General features: G+C 39.7%; 1 protein-coding gene and 1 long non-coding RNA gene across 2 annotated transcripts in view; one reads left to right on the plus strand and one right to left on the minus strand.

Moving 5' to 3' along the window:
• Positions 1-23075, plus strand: part of NKAIN2 (sodium/potassium transporting ATPase interacting 2) — an 856165-nt gene that overhangs the window by 745648 nt on the left and 87442 nt on the right. Inside the window, exon 5 of the mRNA XM_075203011.1 lies at positions 10797-10857. Within this exon, the coding sequence (XP_075059112.1) occupies positions 10797-10857 (61 nt within the window). The remainder of the gene's footprint in view (positions 1-10796; positions 10858-23075) is intronic.
• The window catches only part of LOC142144332 (uncharacterized), a 55352-nt gene that overhangs the window by 20306 nt on the left and 11971 nt on the right, over positions 1-23075 (minus strand). The gene's annotated exons all lie outside the window — the stretch shown is intronic.

Raw genomic sequence — 23075 nt, forward strand, 5'->3', positions numbered from 1 at the left:
TTTCTTATTAGGTTGGACACATCAGCTAGTTGACTAGTGCCTATGTCCTGCTTATGGCATTAATGTAATAATGTGTCATTATAGTAGGCTATGTCTCCAAGACACAATAGATGACTCAATGGGGATGAATTGCGCAGGCTAGTTTCCATACATTCTGATCTGTGGCAGAAACAACAAGCTACAGAATGTTCTATGTGTAAGACTTGTCATGCGGTTCAGCACGGTTTACAGTACCAATGTTTGTGTACCTGTAGGCTTAAATCACTAGCACATGTTTGTTTAGTAAAGGAGAAAATTAAGTGTGAGTCGTTTGGTTTGAAGTTGCATAACATTGACAAATCCTAAAAATAAAAGCTCCCCCCAAAATAGTATCCCAGTTTCTTTGTCAGGTCACTAGATCAGCAGTTGAGACAGATTTTATCCTCATCTTTGAATCCTGGGAAGAGTATGTTTGAAGAATCCTGGTGCTGTATTAGAGTATTGTCCTCAGGCAAATCAGGAAGAAGTACAGAATCCATATCATTCAATAACGGGTGACTGACAAGAAGAATAGAGATGGATGAACCTGTCGCAATTCTGTATGCAGACATCTAATCTGGTTTACATACAAATCCAGTAAGAGCCATAAGGAGATACAGTTGAGGTTAAGATTTTATGAAAGAAAATGCACACTTCTAACAGAGACAATTTTGTCAGCAAGACCATTGCGACGAACTCTCTCTATATTGCCCAGTTCATTTGTGGTGGCAGCAGAGCATGTTAAAATCCTTTAGAGGATGGAAGTTCAAGTTAGGCTTTCATATGTCATGTTTTCCCAGGACTGACACAGGTTTACCAACTACAAATCAGTAAGTTGGATTGCTTTCTTTTCCCAGAACGCTGATGCACTTGAAAGATGAGAATTAAATGAAATTGGTTCTTGTAACTGTTTTTGCTTTATTTTTCATACGAAACATAGCATTTAGTGAATTCTAAGGAAAGAACAAAGTTCATGTAACATGCACATAAAGGTTTTTTTATTTCAAGGATAAGGGAAACTCATACAGCATCTACTGGACATAGTTAGTGGACAAGGCAAGCTTAGAATCTTAATCTGTGGAACATAACATGTATTATAAGATTTTACTGGGGGCAGCATGGTGGCTAAGTGGTTAGCACTTCTGCCTTACAGCACTGGGGTCATGAGTTCAATTCCCGACCATGGCCTTATCTGTGCGGAGTTTGTATGTTCTCCCCGTGTTTGCATGGGTTTCCTCCGGGTGCTCCGGTTTCCTTACTCACTCCAAAAACATACTAGTAGGTTAATTGATTGCTATCAAAATTGACCCTAATCTCTCTCTCTGTGTGCATGCATGTTAGGGAATTTAGACTGTAAGTTTCAATGGGGCAGGGACTGATGTGAATGAGTTCACTGTATAGCGCTGTGGAATTAGTGGCGCTATATAAATAAATGGTGATGATTATAAGATTTTACTAAAGAGTTTCCATTCTTAACAAGACTAAGCCATCAAAATGTTATCCTAACAAGATCTGCTGTCTTTTTTAAATTCCAATATCCAGCCAGTCGGGAACCATAGACTAAAGTCTACTTGCAACACGGAAATCTCCTACCAAGATACAAAATATATGCACTCCAAAACATACTAGTAGGTTAATTGGCTGCTATCAAATTGATATCTGTCTGTGTGTCTATATTAGGGAATTTAGACTGTAAGCTCCAATGGGGCAGGGACTGATGTAAATGAGTTTGCTGTACAGCGCTGCAGAATTAGTGGCGCTATATAAATAAATGATTATGATATGCCTATTGTAAGACCTATGTCATTAGGCAGGCATAATGTAACCACAAATCTTTCTACAAAGATGGTAACTGTGCTTTTTTTATTGTCTCAACCCTGAAATTATATGCATCATATTTATTTTGGTACCCAAAAGATATACAGTATAATACATTTACTGCATACATTTAACAATATTTTAATACATCAGTTATTATTTAAAGACAAATTTAAGAGGAATTATATTATTGTGTATTTTAAGAATCCGCAAAACTCCACAGCTCCAGGCAGTTGGTATAGCAAAATATCATATAAAAATAAATCATACATAGAACCAGAACAAGGACATGCAAGGTTGTTGGGGAAGGTGCAGTCATGAGACAGATGACTATGATTACAGGACACAGCCTAGGCTTAGACAATTTAGGACAGGGGCCACCTGTACTGACAAATAGAGGCTATTTGTTTTTAGTTGTCTGTAAGCACCAAAATACTCCTACCCTTGTCATGGCAGAGACACGTATATGATAATTAATGGGTAGTACTCTGTCCTCCAATTTATAAAAACATTATAAGATTACCATAATTAATTGCAAATTACTATAGAACTACATTCATGGTAATCTTAGAGCCATTCCCTTATCACAAACACTTTTATATCCCTTCAGGAACGAGCTTTGTTGTATAACAGCAAGATCAGTTGATCCTTTTTAATAATACAGCTAAAAAAATTTAACTAAAAAAATAGACCTCATGCAGACTTGGTTTATTTTTTTGTTTTTATTTCAGCATATTATTATTATTATTATTATTATTATTATTATCTTTGACTTATAAGGCGCCACAAAGGGTCCGCAGCGCCGTACATTACATATACAGAAAACAGAACCAAGACACAACATGATACACAAATATATACAAACACTGGTGACAGGGTAAAGCAAATCAGATTGTATCTGACAGATAGTGAAAGGGATAGTAGAAATCAGCAAGAAGAAGGCCGAAGATTAATAAAACAGGGAAAACAGGGCTAGCGAAGCAGGCCAAGAGGTATTTCTATATTATTCAAATAAATAACAGATATCTTGGACTGCCTGTTGTATAAAGGACATTTGTCTGAAAAAAAAATGGATTTAAAAACCAAATAAACAAATTTAATCATCATTATAAAAGGTCATACTAGATACATTAGCAATAATAGTTCAGACTATGAAGCTGGAGTCGGATCTCCATATGTATCCAAAAAGCATCCAGCAATACAATATACATAGACCAAAGTGAGGGTGTATATGTTGATATGCTATACCAGCATTTGTTCTATTGCCTTCATTGTAAAACTATCATCTTCCATTCACTTACATTGTCTTTACATTTTTCATACCACCACTTCTAAACTTCCATACCGGCCACTACTGAATTTCACTTCGATCACTGCATAAGCCTACATGTGAGTTGGCTTATTTAGAAATAGTAGCAAATTCTCATCCTCTGGATTAATATTGCACCTATTTCAGTTGCATTAAACCACTACTTTGATGTGATACTCACTCTGCTGGACAAAATGACAGTGTTAGCTGAGGCATATCCTCAATAAATCTGATCTTCTAATTTGTAGCCTTGTCCTTCACATAAGGTCTCAATATAGTGTTAATGTTTCTAGCCAAGAGACAAAGCAAAGTGTGCATGATGTTTTGTCTCGTGACAAACAGCAGTTACAGAAAAGCTGCACATTATTCATTTTAAATGAGGGCAAGACCCTCTACTATCCCCAGAATTGTCATATCATTAATCTTCACAGAACACCTGCCCCACCTTCTCTGCCTCAGTTGTCTCCATGTGGCAGACTACTCTTCCTGCCATTGATCTTTACACATGAAAAATTCTTTAAGCACTTGTCAACATTAATTTTTAAATTGAAATAGCATTTCTTATGTTATATTTAAAGACAAAAATAGGTTTGATCAGGGTTTATTTATCTCTTAAATGTACAGTGAAATACATAAAATCTAGATAAAACCGACACTAACCAACTTAAACAAAACCTTTCTATTGTGACAGCAGTCTGAAAAATGGCCGTTAAACTCCTCTACCAAAATGTATAGGGCACCACAGTTCACACATTGCACGTCCATATGACCAAAAGAGTATTATTGTGGTGAATACGTAATGTCCAATACAAGCAGCGTATCAGTTGTTTTTGTTATATGTTGATTGTGATAAGGGTCTTGACTGTAAGATCTTTGATCTGTGCGCTCTGGACGACCAGTAAGGGTTCCATCACATCAACGTCCTCAAGGGTGGCCTCTTGGCATGTTTGTTGCAAACAAAGCGTGGATAAGTGAATAATTAAATAACACAACAATCCATGATTGAGGTCCCCACAAGAAACCCTGATATATGTGGCTGCAAATAACTGTCAGTCACCCAGCAGGGATGCAAATAAGTGTCCAAGTTTCCAGATCACCCAGCAGGTCACATGTTCTAGGTCATTTAGCAGGTGCACAGGGAGAGTTCACTAACTGTCACAGTTCCCAGATTAACCAGCAGTTGCACAGGTTTGTCAACTGCCACATTTCCAGAGAACAATAGTAATGCATTGTTGTAAATAGAGGGTGAACGTTTTTTGAAATAAAAAAGGCAAGCGATTACAACGGCAATATTTTTCTGCAATTCTACATACCAAGACTTTTAATTTGGCATATGATGTGCCCTGGTCAACAACGGTATCATAGAAATAACTCACTCATAAAAGTTGAACTTATGCTATTAATATAGAGATGGTTCATCAGTGAATGCACATTAGTATGCATGTGTTCTGATTAATGGAAGCATATTTGGAAGTGTTCCATTATAGCAAGATCATGGAACAAAGACAGTGATAGCTCTATTGTTGTTAGTCCTATCCATACAAACCACATGCTAGAGATGGGAAGTGACTGGTCACTACACATCAAAGTGCCTTTAGTAGGCTTGTGTATTTTAGACAGTCTAAAAACAAAAAATAACCACAGCAATACAGGATTTGAAGTAAAGGATCAGACAGGAAATTGAAGCCGTTCCGCCTGATATGACCCCGGAGAGTGATGGAGGAATTCCGGGAACGTCTTCAGCAATGTATTGCCAATGACGGCTGCCATTTGGTCGATATGATTTTTAAAACCAATTAAAACAAAACTGTGTTTGATGTTCTTTTCAGAAATAAATACAATATTTTCCTAAATAGTTTCATTAATTTTTTATTCCCTTTCAAAATGTGGGAGATCTTTATTCACCACCCTGTACATATACTTTAGCAGAAGCCAATAGTGTGGTACAATTTGAATGAGGAAATAGTGTTAGGTGGAAACATGAAAAGTTAATTAGCATTGTAGCATTGTTATGACACTCAACTGTACATCATGTATCTTAACTAAACCTCCTTCCTCCTCTGGTTCTGGAGTCATCTTTCGCCTTTTGTGCTACACTTGCACTATTTTGATTTATCTGTCAACTCAGTTTTTTTGATATTATATATGTTGCTGGACACACAGCCAGGGCACCTGTTCTCCATGTTTGCAAAAGTTGTGGCTGCTACTACCAAGGAGACAGCAAGATTACCAAAGATGTAACAGAGATGGCAATAGCATTGGCAATTAAAATGTCTGGTTCCAGTAGCTGTACTGAGATGATATTCCAGTAGAGTTGAGAAACAATTCTGTCCTTACTGTCACTCAATCTTGTAATTTTCCACTGCCTTTAGAGGCATAATACATTTGTGAGAAGATGCTTGTGTAGGCGGTGCTGATGATATTGGGATTGTAATGAAGTGGAGGGGCAGCCATAGACAAATTACTTATTAGCCGGTCCATTGCTCATAGTAGGAGCTTCAGGAAAGATGTGCTAGATACACTTTATTAGAAAGTGTATTTAGCAAAAAGTTACAGATGTATGTCCATACTTGCTCAACTCCCAATCTGAAGTATTTGGGTATCAGACGTACAAATGCATATGCTTAAGTCTAACAAAACTGTAGTGATCCCTCCGAAGTACACCTCTAATTATGTTTGCTCTACTCTATTCCACATCTCCAACTGAAATGGGCTACAAGTCTAAGAAATGCACAAATCTAGATATAGATTCATATTGGGCTGCATCTGTAAAATGAAAATGTGTATATTATGGCACAAAAATGGATATTCTACCTTTTCTAAAACAAAACTATCTGTCCAACTGTATGTACTTCCCTGTGTATAGTATTGTAGTATTTTACTATAAACTTCTAACATACATAGCAGTTAATAATCTGTTTAAAATAGCCCTGTTAAATGGAGATCGTTCTATTGCAACCTGTGATATCATTTACAAAATATTACATATTAAACTGGCGAGATGTAACCTGTGGCTATTGTCCTAGTAAGCTCTACAAGACATACCAACAACATAACTAACTAAACTATTTACTCATTTTCACTTCTGTCTGAGGCTCCTTTTCCAATACTTTGGATGGTCTATCTGATATTTGATGTTCAGGCTATGCTCATAATCCTTTAATAAGACCTCATGGTTTTGGCATGGTTCTAACAGCCAGCAAGATCAGGTGATTGTGCTTTATCACTGTAGGGGTGAAGGGCTACATTTGTGAGTCAGACATTTTTCATCTAGACCAGTGATGGGAAAACTACAGCCCGCGGGCCAGATTCGGCCCACTTAGAGGTTCTATCCAGCCCGCCAATATTTTAAAGAATTCCATTAAAATATGCATAAAATTATTAGGGCCGACCCTGTGTGTCAGAAGCTTCATTTTTATGCCTCCCCAGCTATTTCTTCTATTACACTTCATCCTCCTTCCTAAAAGGACACTTCGTATGTCAATCACTCAAACACCTGCCCGCCCCCTAATGGCTGAAAGTCATGTAAGAAGAGATGGGCTGGACCACATACTAAGGTGGATTTCGATAGGCTGCTGTGTTGTCAGTTAGTGGCTCACGAGAAAGATGGATCTGCAACAACCTGCTGAAATAAGTGCTGTGTCTGTACGATCGCTGCACTTATAGAGGTAACACTGCTATATAACACCCTCCCGTCCCATTCAAAAAATTTGTATTATATATTTCGATATTTGAGTTTTTTAATAAATTATATTGACCCGCCTAAAGTTTTTCTTTTTCATTTGGCCCGCTCCTAAAAAAGTTTGCCCATCACTGATCTAGACCTCCCTAGGGAAAACATATTAGAATTACTGGCTTTTCAAGCTATTGGCCAGTCTTCATAGTCATGGTAAAGTTGTTTAATTGAATCCTACTCATTACCTGATGTGCATTACCAGGGCAGGATTGCTAATTTTTGTCTTTGATGAAAGCATAAGTAATACTAACCAAAAATGCTGCAATATTTTGGTATCAGGCAATAGGCCAACCCTCCTGATCAAACTAGATCTGATTAATATTTGACAAGTTAATTGGTTATTACCTAGCACTGATAACATAGGTTGATTTCAGATAGTAATTGTTAGAGCTAAAATCCAATGTTTATGAGGCCTTCTGAAACCGTACAGAGAATATGCAGATGGTTATTCTAACAATTCAACTACTTTTGCAGAAAAATATATAGTTACATGAACATTAGAGGAAACAACATAGGATAAAGCAATGCTAGGTGTGTATAGGGATCTCATGTATTTCCTGTTCCCAGGAATGTAGCCATTTGCCACTTGAAACTTGTAGCTGGGAATTTTTGTTTCCCAAAAATTCCAACTCTTGATGCCTTTACAATAAGAACATGGGAAGGTATTTATAGCATGAAAGCCTTAACTCAAAATTGGCATCATGAAGTATGAATCACTTATTTTATTTGACATTCTACTCCATCTTTAAATACAATGATGGAGGCAGCAAAGGTTGTATTAAAAAGTTGAATGTTTGCCCACTATATTTTAGAAACACAAAAGGGGTTTCTCTAATGCTCGGACTCCTGTCCCTGCTGCCCCAGTCCAGCTAGGCTTTGCTTTTAGGAATTTCAGAGGATTAGCAGCTGACCCTTTAATTGATCCAGCCTTAGATTTGTCATGTAAAAGTAATGGAAGTTTGAGATTATAGCACAACTGTTTAGTTAGAGAAATAATGAAACAATGGCTGAAGCTAATACAACTTGTGATGCTAGAACATTTGCAAGGACTAGACTACCTTTTACATAGCTGTTTGCTCCAATTCTGCTTTAGTTTAACAGATAGGGTATTTTGACAGCTAACAATGCAATATAAGACAGATTCATTTATTTTCTGTACTTTTCCAGGACATACTTCAGAGTGATATGAAAATATCCTAAAAATGAAATAAATTCTCTCTCGAAGATAAATGCCAATCCATAAGCAGGCACAGCTTTATCTGATGAATCTGTCCACGATGCTTCATGACATGAGTACATATTGAAGTCAGGGCTGGAAACAATGTATCCTGGTTGTTTTACTGCATTTATATTTCATAGTGAATGGCTCATTATCCTGTTAAAAATCTGCTTCATGCATGTATATAGCATAAATTGAAAGTCTTACATTAACTGTGAAATAATATTTGTTTTTGATATATTATTGATAATACTAATAATGTTATGGTTTTAATCAAGCAAATGTGAAATGCAAATTTGTAGAATCTGGAGGTCATTTACATAAAGAATCGAAGGCGCACCGCAAAATGCTTGGTTTTGCACCATTGTGTGTCAGTTGTCTTCCTAGCACACTTTAAGGTGCACAATAGAGATGAGCAAAATTTTGCGCACACCAGGCCTCAGTCATTAAAGGAGAGCAAAGCAGAAAAAAGGAGTAACTTTACACCTGAGCAAAACCATGTTGCATTGGAGCGGGAAGTAAATTTAAAACGTGGGGTAGATTTATAGTTGGGGTAAGGCATGTCCTAGTTCAACTTTAAATTTCAGTGTAAAAATAAAGCTATCAAGTATTTATGAGCTAGATGGAAAAAAAACAGCCAGTATTTAATTTATGTGCAAAATAATGAACTAATTTGTACCCCCTTACATTGTAACATGGTTTGTCCCGTAGAACATTTACTCATTTTTTTTTCTTTTCTTAATGACTCAAACCCACCATCACAAAAACCAGGTCGTATTGCAGAGATGCAAAGTTCCAGCTACATAATCTTTGTGTTACATTTTTGTATTTCAATTCGTCACTGTACTGTAAATTCACATTTTGAGGAGTTTACAAAGCTGGTTATCATTTCTGTAAATCACTGCATGAGTAATTTTCTTTCACAAGCTTATAAAGGGGTGACTGTGGTATGTTAATTGAAAGCCACTGTTTAGACTCTCTCTCAGAATGTGTGCATAATGTACTAAAATCCAGCAGCCTAAATTTAAACAATTGTATACTGATTTAGGTTACCTGATGAATTACTACACTGCCTCTTCATTTTTGCTCACTTGCTAGTGGCAAGCACAAACTTACCTTGATCACTTTGAGAATTGCTTCATCTTTGGTCTGCGACATTTGATAATTATCACTAGTCTGTAGTTATTAATTGCAATATTGGCATATCTCTGTTCACTAATTCAGCATCCTCTTCCATTATAGTCTTGTGTTTGTTTTCTTACAAATATGCTCAATATTCTAATATAATAATATAACCCCACAAAAATGTAATTATTTCATGGTTCTGGTAATCTTGCAATGTCCCTATTGTCTATAGCTTATTCAGACAGATCTTGGAGGCATCTGAATATTTCAAGAAACCATATAATCACCCATTCAGACATATACAAATAACCGCTAACAGTTTAGGTAGCAGTAACTTTTTAGACAAGTGGTTATCTGGGTCCTACACAGACATGTTGCCCAGAACACCCCCTTTCCCTCAACTCCTAGTGCTCGAATCGTGTAATATGCAGATACACTATTATACGCTTAGGACTACTTTATTTCGAAATCAGGAAATCCCCCTCTAGAAATCCTGGGTTTTCCACTAGACATATGGAGCAGTGGGCATGGTGGTGGCTGGCAGTAATGCCCACTGGGTAATTACTCTGACCTGCAAGGAGCAGACATGAAACTGGCCAAATGTGGCAGAGGAAAAACAGCAACTGGTAGCAGAAGCAAGCCATTGTCGTTTTCTCGTCAATACCAGCAACACATAATCAGGCAACAATATGCATGCAAAACTTTAACAGAGCTTTAACAATCACTCATCATCACCATTTATTTATATAGCGCCACTAATTCCGCAGCGCTGTACAGAGAACTCATTCACATCAGTCCCTGCCCCATTGGAGCTTACAGTCTAAATTCCCTAACACACACAGACAGAGAGACTAGGGTCAATTTTAATAGCAGCCAATCAACCTACTAGTATATTTTTGGAGTGTGGGAGGAAACCGGAGCACCCGGAGGAAACCCACGCACACACGGAGAGAACATATAAACTCCACGCAGATAAGGCCATGGTCGGAAATTGAACCCATGAACCCAGCGCTGTGAGGCAGAAGTGCTAACCACTTAGCCACCGCGCTGCCCCAAAACACATCCCATTTGTACAAAAAAAAAAAAGACCTAGTTATATTAAGCCCGTGGTTAAATGTTTAGAATATGGATATAATTAATATACAAAACAAGAATAATATAAAAGCAATCATGTTCACAGTTAGTAGAGAACCACTTCTCTATCTTTGCCATCTTATGCCCAGGTCTCTGTGGCCTATCCACAAATCCAGTCCTGGGGGGTGAATATTTTCTATGTGTGCTAGCAGTGTTATCAGGGGATGGAGAACTAATGTATGTCTGGTATATTTCTTCCTTGTTTCATTAAAGTTTTAGCTGCTTTTTAGACTTTGCACTTTCCCAGATTATATACAATTTGTTTCTTTTTCTATGGTAAACAAAATATCAGGGTTTAACTGAACAGCATATTAAAACTAGGTCATTAGTCCAGAATGATAGTTCTCATGCTTGAGTACCGCATGCAGTATTAGAGTTAGTATTGTAAATGATCTAGTACTGACCCTTTAGCCTCACATATATCTGTTTTATTTCAGCTCGCTGGGTTTATCTATGCGTGTTATGTCTTGAAATGTATTTCTGAAGAAGAGGACAGTTGTAAGTATTCATACTTGTGACATATTATTACTCTAACCATTAACTTCAGTGACATACTGAGCGTAGGAGCGTAAAAAAAGTCTGAAAATGTTTTTAATTTCAGAGAATCTGTGTAAGGCCAGTGAACCAAAGAGAATGAATGCCACTGTCAAGTTGATAAATGATTTGCTCTATATGTAGGATATTCATGGGTACAATAATTTATAACGTAATTACAATTGACCAGAACTTACTTTGGTTTCTGACTTTCTATGCAGCAGAAAACCAAAATATGTTTTCTAATATTTTGAAGCTTTTTGTGATTCTCCCATTAGAAGTTAATCGCAATATTGCATAGTAGGTTCTTATCTGTGTCAAAAAATTATTACAAGTCTTTAGGAACACCTCCGTCAATAATTTAACATTTTTGTTTTTTCTCCTGAAATATCTGATGATCAGGCCTTATATATCTTAAATCAATCATGAAAGTTAGGAGACATTGCATTCTTGTCACGATTGTATATTTGTACAATGTTTTTGTTTTTACAATGATAGAAATGAGCTGAAATATGTGCTTACCTATACAAGTTGTACCATAAATTGTGAATTGAAAGAACAGGTGAAATCTTGAGCTCCGTCACTTCAGACAATGTTTAAAAATCATGTTAGCAAAACGGGGAATCTAGCAACTAGGGAGTTCACAGCTGTGAGTGCAATACAAAGAACTCCTCTTAAGATTCAAAATATTGCACTTGCACCTGCAGTTTCACGCACTTCCCATGAAATTGCGCTTCCACTAAAAAAGGAGCATAATATCACGAAATGCTATGCTTGTTAGGTTTTACCCCAAGTCTGCCGTTTTACAGCTTTTTAAATGAGCCCTTTTACATCTAATTGCATGACCATATCCAGTCCCATGCTAGCCTTTTGTCTTTTGCTGTCAAAGACATGTAGATGTAGATTGGCTGGTTCCTAGAGGTATTTGTGGACCCACATCCGCTGTACAGAGAACTCATTCACATCAGTCCCTGCCCCATTGGAGCTTACAGTCTAAATTCCCTAACATACACACACAGAGAGAGAGAGACTAGAGTCAATTTTGATAGCCGCCAATTAACCTACTAGTATGTTTTTGGAGTGTGGGAGGAATCCAGAGTACCTGGAGGAAACCCATGCAAACACAGGGAGAACATACAAACTCCACACAGATAAGGCCATGGTCGGGAATTGAACTCATGACCCCAGCGCTGTGAGGCAGAAGTGCTAACCACTTAGCCACCGTGCTGCCCACCGTGCTATCCATAACATGAATGCATGAGGACAGGTACCACCCTGTGTCCTTTTTATGGCTACATCTACACAAGGATGCTTGCTTGTCTTTTTTTTATATATTCAGTGTAAATTTACAATGTGGACATATATAAAATCTGGTTCACGCATAACTGTGCAAAAATATGTTATAGAAAAAAGCACATTTATAAAAACTGATTTATACAGGTTCTAGAAATGTACCTCAAACAGGCATCATTGTGTTATCACTACGTTAGATCTGTGAAATGTGAGTAAACTACATAAGTTTAGCAGAAGGGTGACTAGACTATTACTCCAGCCCCACACTGTAAACTTCCAGAACAATCCAAAATTAGATGACAGGTTAAAAAACCCAGGCACAAAGCAGAAGACTTTACAACCTCCAGGGGGCAGTTAGACATCTCCCCCTTCCTCCACTCAACACATATCTGGACAATCACCACTTATTACATATCACAGCTTCTTATTATATTATACTGCAGGGTCTAAACTTGTTTTCAATCACTATATATCATTTATTCATTGCTGTTTGGTGCAATGGGCAATTGATCAGTAGGGAGGTTTAGTAGTGGGATTTTACTGCCAAAAATGTCACTTTATGATGAACAATACTAAAATAAAAGCGCAATTACTATGATGAGCATGATGTGAAATAACAGGATCGATTTTTGATTTGCATATTTACATATTATAATTTGTTCCTCTTTTTTGCAGCAGTCCTGAGGAAAAAACAATTTACTTAATTCTAAATATTGAGAAATTAGTGATACTTTTTATACCTCTACTTACTCTCTTCTCACCCAAGCCCAGAAAATTCAGCCTTTGCTAATCTCTTGCTTTATGACTTGCTATCCTTAGGCAGGGGTGTTACATAGCCCAATTGCAAAATATGGGATGAGGGCCTGGTGATTCTGGTCCACTCTCCCAAGACCCACACTCTGCTCTTCTGAAAGGGGGGTTCATTCCACTTTCCACCTTAAGAGGATGAGGAGGCATTTTCAGGTCCCCTTAACCTCCATGCCCTAGAACAGCCCAACCCCTTGCAGTGGTGATAGCTCTACGTTTTATAGCCAATGTTGGAAAGGAAAGAAACAATACTCAAACCCCATAATACTTGTGGCAGGATTGGATGTCTGGTATTGAGATTAAAGGTTTAGCCTAGATGACACCCCCCTTCTCACCATAATTGTTCTGAGATTGCATGTATTGTAATGCTTATGTGTGTACTTTATAACAATTGTATAGGGTTCTCAAATGTTGTCAAGAGTTACACTTCTACTACAGTGTAACTTGTCCCCTAGAAGGTGCATCTATATGCAGATAGTCACCGGATAGTCCGCTTGGACACATCCTGTTTTAGCAGATGCGCTGAAGCCAGGCATCGCGCGGTGCCTATCATGCGATAAGAGATGGTGTAGGTCTAAGAACAGCCTTCTAGCGAGTAAATGAAGAGTCAATCCCAGGTGGGAAAGGGGGTGGGGGTCAGAGATAGGGATAGCCCAGGATGGAATAAAAGGCACAGATGCAATGCAGGCAGGGTGTTGGACTATCACTATCTCTCAACAGTGCTGAGGAGGGGCTGGTCGCTGGGCAGCGATACACAAGTGGATAATGAAGTGTACATGGACTTTCTACTTTGTAGTCATTAGACAGATGGTTGTAGGACGTTGCTCAGCAGCCGGGATTGCGTTACCAAGAAGACAGTGACTATATTATTGAGTGGAATAGGGTTTGTGCTTAAGCTGTGGTGTGCTAAACCCTCCAGTAATTGTCATATATTTGCTGCTGTTTGTGCTGTGTTTTATGTGATAAAAGGGTGTGATTTTCACCTATTTACCTAGATGATCTATTTAACCACGCTGTGGTATCAAGAGGCCAGAGTGATACATAAGGTTGACCTACGTGCAGTCCAGTTGTCTGGAACAAAAGGGCATCCGCACAATACTAAACTCAGTTGAACTCAAAACAAAAAAAAAATACATTCTAATAACTTGCTGCAACAGTACAAACATTTTAAGTAACTTTTCTGTAAGAAGGTAAGGGTATAATTCCACTGTCAATTCCCATTCTCCCAATGCACAATTAAAAGTAATGAAAGTTTCCTCTACTTACCTGTGTTAATAATATCCTGCTGAGACAAATTTGCTTTCAATGGACACTAGGGATCAACATGAGTAATTAGATTTCTAGTCTCTATTTCTCTTCACTCTTCTGTTTGAAAAAATAAGGCTTTTCTCTATCAGCCATAGTTTCTTTCTAATACAACTGCAAGTTGAAGTAAAAATATTTTATGTATAACGCCAACATGATATCATACAAGACTGAACAGCAATAGACATAGACAAAAAAAACACTCATAGTCACACTTTCATTATAGTAATTCCCAAGTTTAAAGCTAGGTAGAATCGCCTGCAGCTTAAGACACATGTACTCGGTGATACCAAGGTGCAGTTAGCAATCAGCACACTAATTGTATTGTGCAGAGGGGGCAGTCATTAGGGCTGTATATATCATAGGCAAATCTAAATGAGTGCGATCTAGTGTTTGCAGGGCCGGACTGGGACTAAAAATCAGCCCTGGCATTTAAAGCACACAGGCCCACGTGTTGTGGGCTCCATGCACTATATTGTTGCACACTGATGCTGGCGCAGTACAACATGATGTAGTATGAGTGTGTGTGTGGGGGGGGGTATTTATTTCTCCTAATGACCCTCAACATTACATTATTAGCACCCCAATTACATCAATAAACACCATGACAATACATTATTAGTACCCAAATTACAGCAATAAATAACCCCCCACACACACTCATACTACATCAATCACCCCCACATTACAGCAACCGGCATCACCCCCCACATTACAGCATTCAGCATCACCCCCCACATTACAGCGTCCAGCATCACCCCCCACATTACAGCGTCCAGCATCACCCCCCACATTACAGCATTCAGCATCACCCCCCACATTACAGCGTCCAGCGTCACCCCCCACATTATAGCAATACCCTCTCCTACTTATTAGCAATACTAAGCACCAAACACACTACAACATTGCCACCAGCACGCCACCCCATACTACAGCAATACCACCAATTATACAGACGCCACTGTAGGAAACAATGTTTTGCTTTTTTCAAATCTCCCACAAAATAGCAACAACGAACAGAGTACTTACACACACATATAGGTAACAGGTACCCTATTCCCTCAATTAAATAGTAATGGCAGAATTTTCATGAATCATTCCACATGAAATAAAACTAACATATATCTAAAAAAAACATAACTATTGAATGATCAGTTGAACCCACACGGCCGCATTAAAAGTATTTCCATCTACAGCAAAATGTCACAGAAAAATATTTTTGTTTTACTACAGTAATTGGATATGCGTCTTTTCTATTCATTTTAAATAACACAGTATATAAATTAAGGGGGATAGAGGAGGTGGGTGAGAAATAATTGGATGTGATCCATCAGTTTGATTAGATAGGAAACATCTAGATTATTTACCTGGAGGCGTCTACCGCCTTGACTCACAGGCAGGGCTGACAAGAGGAATTTTGGGCCCCGATACAGCAACTTCTTTGGGCTCCCGTCATATTCAACAATGAAAGACTTGCCTTTGGCAGAAGTTCATATGATGCCACACTGTAGTGTGCCCAGTTCATATTATGCCACATCGTAGTGCCCCACGGTCATATTATGCCACATAGTATTACCCTCAATACATATTCGGTCATGCAGAAGTGCCCACAAATCATATTATGGCATAGTAGTGCCCCCAAATCATTAGTAAAGCTCAGATAAAAACTCATTCACAAATAAAAATTGGTACAGCATATCAGATACTGAGTGTGAGTCTCCCAAGAGCAGCTTAATACATAATTTACAATGCAAACAAAAATAGATATATTGACACAATTACAGATAAAATTTATGACAAGCAATGTTTTTTCCTCTTAATTAAAAATCTCTGTACAGATAAATATGCAAAAAACTTTACAGCGCAATAATGAGCAATACATAGTGTTAAACATTATTGGATACGCTGTAGTGTCCCCAGTTCAAGAAAGGATGGTTAAAAACATATTGCACACGAGAAAATATATGAACTTACCTGATTATGGCATCCTGTGTTCTGTTCTCCTACTGGGCGCGCTGGGCGAGGAGGGATCAGCAGCTGTCAGCTCACACAGGCAGTCGGGAGCAGGAATAGAGGGCAGTGGTCGAAGCAGAAATTTAGGAGTGGGGGTATAGAAAATATAAGTGAATGGAGTATGAAGGCTTGTTTTTTTTTTGTTTTTTTAACACTTGTCCCCTCTGTGCATTTCCATTCTTCATTACTACTTGTGTTTTATGATGGCTGCATCCCTGACATTCCCATTCTTAAGATGTCTCTCCCTTTACACTTTCTTTTACCTATGCCCCTGCACCATCTTCTCCTTTGTCCCTCTCACTTAACCCCCTGCACCACCTTCTCCGAAGGCTCTCACACATCTTCCTGTACCACCTACTCCCCTGGCTCTCTCACACGTCTTCCTGCACCCTCTACCCCCCGGCTCTCTCACTCCTCTTCCTGCACCCCCTACCACCCTGGCTCTCTCACCCCCTCTCCCAGAACCCCCTTCCCCTTTGGCTCTCTCACCCCCTCTCCCAGCACCCCCTGGCTCTCCCCCCCTTTCCCAGCACCCCCTTCCGCTCTCTCACCCCCTTTCCCAGCACCCCCTTCCGCTCTCTCACCCCCTTTCCCAGCACCCCCTTTGGCTCTCTCACCCCCTCTCCCAGCACCCCCTGGCTCTCACCCCCTTTCCCAGCACCCCCTTCGGCTCTCTCACCTCCTTTCCCAGCACCCCCTTCGGCTCTCTCACCCCCTCTCCCAGCACCCCCTGGCTCTCATCCCCTTTCCCAGCACCCCCTTCGGCTCTCTCACCCCCTCTCCCAGCACCCCCTTCCGCTCTCTCATCCCCTTTCCCAGCACTCCCTTCCGCTCTCTCACCCCCTCTCCTAGCACCCCCTGGCTCTCACCCCCTTTGGCTCTCTCCCCTCCTTTCCCAGCACCCCCTTCGGCTCTCTCACCCCCTCTCCCAGCACCCTCTGGCTCTCATCCCCTTTCCCAGCACCCCCTTCGGCTCTCTCACCCCCTCTCCCAGCACCATCTTCGGCTCTCTTACCCCCTCTCCCAGCACCCCCTGGCTCTCACCCCCTTTCCCAGCACCCCCTTCCGCTCTCTCACCCCCTTTCCCAGCACCCCCTTCCGCTCTCTCACCCCCTTTCCCAGCACCCCCTTTGGCTCTCTCACCCCCTTTCCCAGCACCCCCTGGCTCTCACCCCCTTTCCCAGCACCCCCTTCCGCTCTCTCACCCCCTTTCCCAGCACCCCCTTTGGCTCTCTCACCCCCTTTCCCAGCACCCCCTGGCTCTCACCCCCTTTCCCAGCACCCCCTTCGGCTCTCTCACCTCCTTTCCCAGCACCCCCTTCGACTCTCTCACCCCCTCTCCCAGCACCCCCTGTCTCTCACCCACTCTCCTAGCACCCCTTGGCTCTCATCCCCTTTCCCAGCACCCCCTGGCTCTCACCCCCACGACACCCCCCCCCCCCCCCGAAAATCGCGGCACCCCCGCGACCACCCTCCGAAAATCGCGGGCACCCCCCGAAAATCGCGGCACCCCCGCGACCCCCCCCCTCCGAAAATCGCGGGCACCCCCCGAAAATCGCGGCACCCCCGCGACCCCCCCCTCCAAAAATCGCGGGCACCCCCCGAAAATCGCGGGGACCCCCCCCTCTTCAGTAAAAAAAAAAACAAATTAGAAAAAAAAACAGGAAACTCACCAGTGTAACTGGCTGCACAGCATAACGGGGAAGGGAGCTGGGGAGCGCGCAGCAGAGGTGGCTGGTTCCTGGAACCACCAGCCACCAAGAAGACAGGGGGAGTTGGGCCGGCCCATATAGCCATCGGCCCTTCTGGCATTTGCCAGAAGTGCCAGATGGCCAGTCCGGCCCTGAGTGTTTGTGTGTCTCATGTAGTTATGTTATTGACTAAGGAAACAAGTGACTAGCACAGAACAAGAATCTAAAAAAAAATTATATAAAGACCGATGTATAACACAGGAATGTCCTGGGCTGCAGGAAAACTTTATTTGTTCTTCTTTTATTATAGGTTTATATGTTTTCATATAATGTTATAAATACAGAACATGAAAATAACCTAGCATACTGGGGACACAGACTGTGCTAACTAATAAAGCCATGAAAGTTAGTGGTTCTTCTACACTTAGGGGTATATTTACTAAACTGCGGTTACGACGAACCGCCAATTCTCAACGCTTTCTTGCCATTGTTTGAAATAGAAATTTTATTAAAGACAAAACCCACCGGTTTTCTCTTTAATAAAATTGCTGTTTTAAAATGTCAAAGCGCAGATATTCGGTGGTTCGTCAGAACGGCAGTTTAGTAAATATATCCTTAATTGTTTTTTCTCATAAAGTGAAGGAAATGCACAGTTAAATGACAGTTAAACATACAGGGAACAACCTTTGATACCCGCCAGTAACAAGTGACAACTGTTTTACCCTGCCACTCCACTTCTGATTTCACTGTCCTGGACATTGTAACTTGGTAATTATATATGTGTTTTCTCTCTCTATTACTCTACATCACTCTCACCATCCAGCTGCTCGTATCCTGTTTTCTTGCTCGTATCCTGTTTTCTCTCTCTCTCTATGACCACTACCATTTCACTTGGTACTTCTGCTTTCCACAAACTCTCTCACCTCTTCTTTCTTACCATTTCTTCCCTGCTACTGTCTCTTCACTACCCTCCTGCCACCAATTCCCCCTCCCACTAGTTTGCAGTTGACTTTGTATTTACTGTTCTTAACTCTTTCATTATTAAACTGCATTGCCTTTTTTGTTGTACTGCTCTATTATAAAATTGCTTTGCCATAGTGTTGCCTTGCTGTTGTTTTACAACCTATTGCATTGCTGATTATAGATTACGTTGCCTCTGTCATATCTCTTTTCACTTCCCGGGTTCTACACTATCTAGGTCAGACACTATCATGGCCCCTGAACCTTCTAGGTCCCTACACCATCCTGGATGTTGCCCAAATTGGCCTATGCACATTCTGGGCTCCTAGGCCGTCTACGCCATAGTGAACCCCACTATGTATATTGTTCCCATTTGCTCCTTTTATCTCATTACCCCCTCCCTTTACAATGTTAGTTCTCAGGGGCAGGGTCCCTCTACCTTATGTCTCTTGTCTGTACTATGTCTCATATCTAACCACTGTCAGTCCTTCCCTTAGTCCCTGTTTTGTTTTTTTGATGAATTATTTTTGTAGGCCGTGCAATTTGTTCTGTTAATTGCATTCATGTAATTATTATTCTACTTATCTGTATCCATTTTTCTTATCTGTATGTATTTATGAATGTTTTAAATTTTGTTGAGCATTACAGAAGTCTTGTTGTGCTTTATAAATAAAAGAATGTTAATTATATTGTGGATCTGTAAAACATACCAGCCATTCATACTAAAAAATATGTTAAGAGATATTAGAGATGCCAGATTAGTGTTCTCCGTATAAAATAACGTAATAAGTGAAATAACTAACCTAGATGAGAAAACAAATTAGTATTCTTTTGCATATAATCTCCGAATCTTCTCATCAGTACTTACAAATAAAAATAAAAAAGGAAAAAGTGATATGAATGATTAAAATCTGTTCATATACATCAGTGAATCTGTTTCTATTGGTGGATCTGATGACATCAATAATAACACAAAACAATTAATATATTTCATTGCAAAATATAAAACATCAATAGTAGTACATGTCAGTTATCAAAGATTCTTTTGAAAAAAAAACATCTTATCGTTCAAAAGAAATCTTCACTTGTAAAGCATAGCAGATATTAGTATGACAACAAAAGGACCTCAAACATGTTATACATCTTATACCAATTTATATTAATGAAAGTGAACTAAACATCAAATAAAAATAATGTAAGTTAAAATCTGAGCCAATGTTAAGTCAACATGCATTTGAATAGATGTGTGAGCCAGAACAGCTAATCAGATTGTGTTCCTAGCTAATAGCATTTTTAGGTCATTCATTTCTATTAACCCATGCTTTATCTATCACCCTATATCTTTAAAGGAACTTTTATTTAAAACAGGGTTTCTGCTAAGTGTATTATAGTGCCCCATTCTTTTCTGAAAACTAAATAGTAAATTTGGGGGGAAATCATTTGTGAAAGTATGCCATTTTCAATTATTGGTTTCTAGTTAGGATATTGATTAACTATAAGATATAAATTAGCTGTGAAAAATGTCTTGCATCATTTGAATATCTTGAAAATCTGAAAACTGAGTAATAGCAGTGTGGGCCTTTAATAAGTATTCATTTTGGAATAGTCATTTTTGAACTTATTAATGTTCAACTGACTAACAAAAATATAATATGATATTGTGTCACAAATGGTTCCAATAAAAAAAAAAATCAAATATTATAAATTAATCAATTGTAGCATGAAAAATTATTCCTACAATATCTTACAAATTATATTTGTCAAATAATCATAACTTTATTGTCATGTTGCAGCATTAAACCTTCAATCCTCCTCAGTTGTAAATTGGATAATTTTTCAGCACTATATAAAACCACAGATAGTTTTTGATAACTAATGAGCAGATAGAGGGTGTTATAGTATAAGATAGATACCTCACAATAGACAGCATATACTTCCATCAGGTTGACACCAGGAAACCCAACACTGAATTAATTCTCCTGTCTGCCCACCGGCCACCATCTGGCATTGGTCATCCTGTACAAATGAAAAGAACAGGTTTATTTGCACAAAATCTCTCCATTTGGTCTAATTGCTTCACTAGACCACATCTATGTGTTCAGCATAGTAGTTTTACTGTGCAAGGACTTAACCCTTTCTGCAGCCTTCTCCGGCAGACTGCCGGAGAACACCTGACTCCTTCCTTAGGTGCTTGTGGCAAATCACTTCCTTTGTCATATATTATCATTATTGTAGATTTGTAAGGTGCCACATTGCTCTGCAGCCCTGCACAGAAGGGAAAACAGTACATACTTAAAACAGAGAAATACAAGGTAGACAAAATAGATGCAGATCTGAAAACAAAAAGTATGCAGAACCCTGCTCATTACAGAGCTTACATTCTAATTGGAAATGGGTACAGCTGAAACAAGATGAGCAAATGTGGTTCAGAGTGGAGATTAAGATAGTTGTGAGGGTGCAATAGTGTGAATAGTGTTATCGGGGATAAAGTCACCTCTAAAAAAGAGATGTTTTCAAAGAGCGTCTAAAGATTTGAAGGCTGTGGTTAAGGGGGAAGAATGAATGTAGCTCCAGCCCCTTCACCTGTATCCTGGACACCACCTGATCTTTACCCATAACCCACCTGGCTTGACTTTAAGGACAATGAATGACAACCTCACTGCCACATCATCAATATACATATTTACAATGAGCTACAATGTCCCCTTATCCACATGTAATTAGACACTGCAGTGGTATTCTGTTGAGCTGGGGAACAAATGCAAGGGTTTTAAAAAGTGCATGCTATAAATATAATCCAGACTTTGTGAGAAATGAGAAACAGGCAAGTTACGGTGTTATCAAACTCGTTTCATTACAGGGAGCAGCAAGGGAGAAATCTTGTAGGCAGTAGTGAGAGGTGGTTACCAGAGACAAGACAAGTCACAGGTCAGAGATAGATCTAAGAGGGCGGGAGTGAGAGTATTTTGATATAAGATTTGAGAAGTATGCTGGGGTAGTATTGTTCAGGACTTTGTAAGTAAGGGTGAGTAATTTGAATTTGATTCTGGAGGACACAGGGAGCCAGTGTAGGGACTTGCAAAGTGGTGCAGCAGATGTGCAGTGGTGAGAGAGAAAGATCAGCATTGCAGCAGCACTTAGGATGGATTGAAGTGTGGCTATATGGGTGTCACGAATGCCAGATAGCAGAAGGTTGCAATAGTCAAGACCGGAGATGATGAGAGAATGGATAAGGGTTTTGGTAGCATGCTGGGCAAGAATAGAACGTATTCTGGCAATTTTTTTATGGTATAGTCGACAGTACTGGGAGAGAGTTAGGATGTGACGAATAAAGCAGTGGGTGGAGTCAAGTGTGACACAAAGGCAGCGGGCTTGGGAGACTGAAGAAATTGTGGTGTTATTGACCGTAAAGGAGGTTTGAGGGTAGGTTCTGACTCTGGCAGGAGGGAAATTAATAAGCTATGTTTTGGACATGTTGTGTTTTAGGTAGCATTTGAACATCCATGTGAAGTTAGCAGAAAGACAGTTGGTTAAACAAGATAATACAGAAGGAGAGAGGTCAGGGGAAGAGATATATATTTGATTGTCATCAGTGTAGAGGAGGTGGTATTGGAGGGTGAATGAGTGAATTAGTGCCCCAAGTTAGAGGGATATAATGAAAAAGTAAAGGGCCAAGAACAAAGCCTTGTGGGACCCCAACAGATAGTGGAAGTGGAGGGGAGGATGTGTCAGAGGTAGAAACACTAAAAGAGCTGTTCGATAGCTAGGTAGTGAACCAGGAAAGAACTATTTCACGAATTGAGTGATGGTGTGTAGCAGAAGAGGGTCATCAACAGTGTCAAAAGCAGCAGAGCGGTCCAGGAGAATGAGTATGGAGAAATGACCTTTAGACTTTGCGTAAGTAGATCGTTGATCACTTTTGTGAGAGCAGTTTCTGTGAAATGTTGGGGACAGAAGCCTGATTGCAGAGAGTCGAGAATGGAATGAGAGGAGAGAAAGGGAGACAGGCATTTGTATACTAATCATTCAAGTAGCTTAGAGGCAAAGGAGAGTAGAAAAATGGGGTGGTAGTAAGAGAGAGAGGCTGGATCAAGGGATGGTTTCTTTAGAATT

This window comes from Mixophyes fleayi, chromosome 3 (assembly GCF_038048845.1).
Source record: "Mixophyes fleayi isolate aMixFle1 chromosome 3, aMixFle1.hap1, whole genome shotgun sequence".
Classification (NCBI taxonomy): Eukaryota; Metazoa; Chordata; class Amphibia; order Anura; family Limnodynastidae; genus Mixophyes; species Mixophyes fleayi.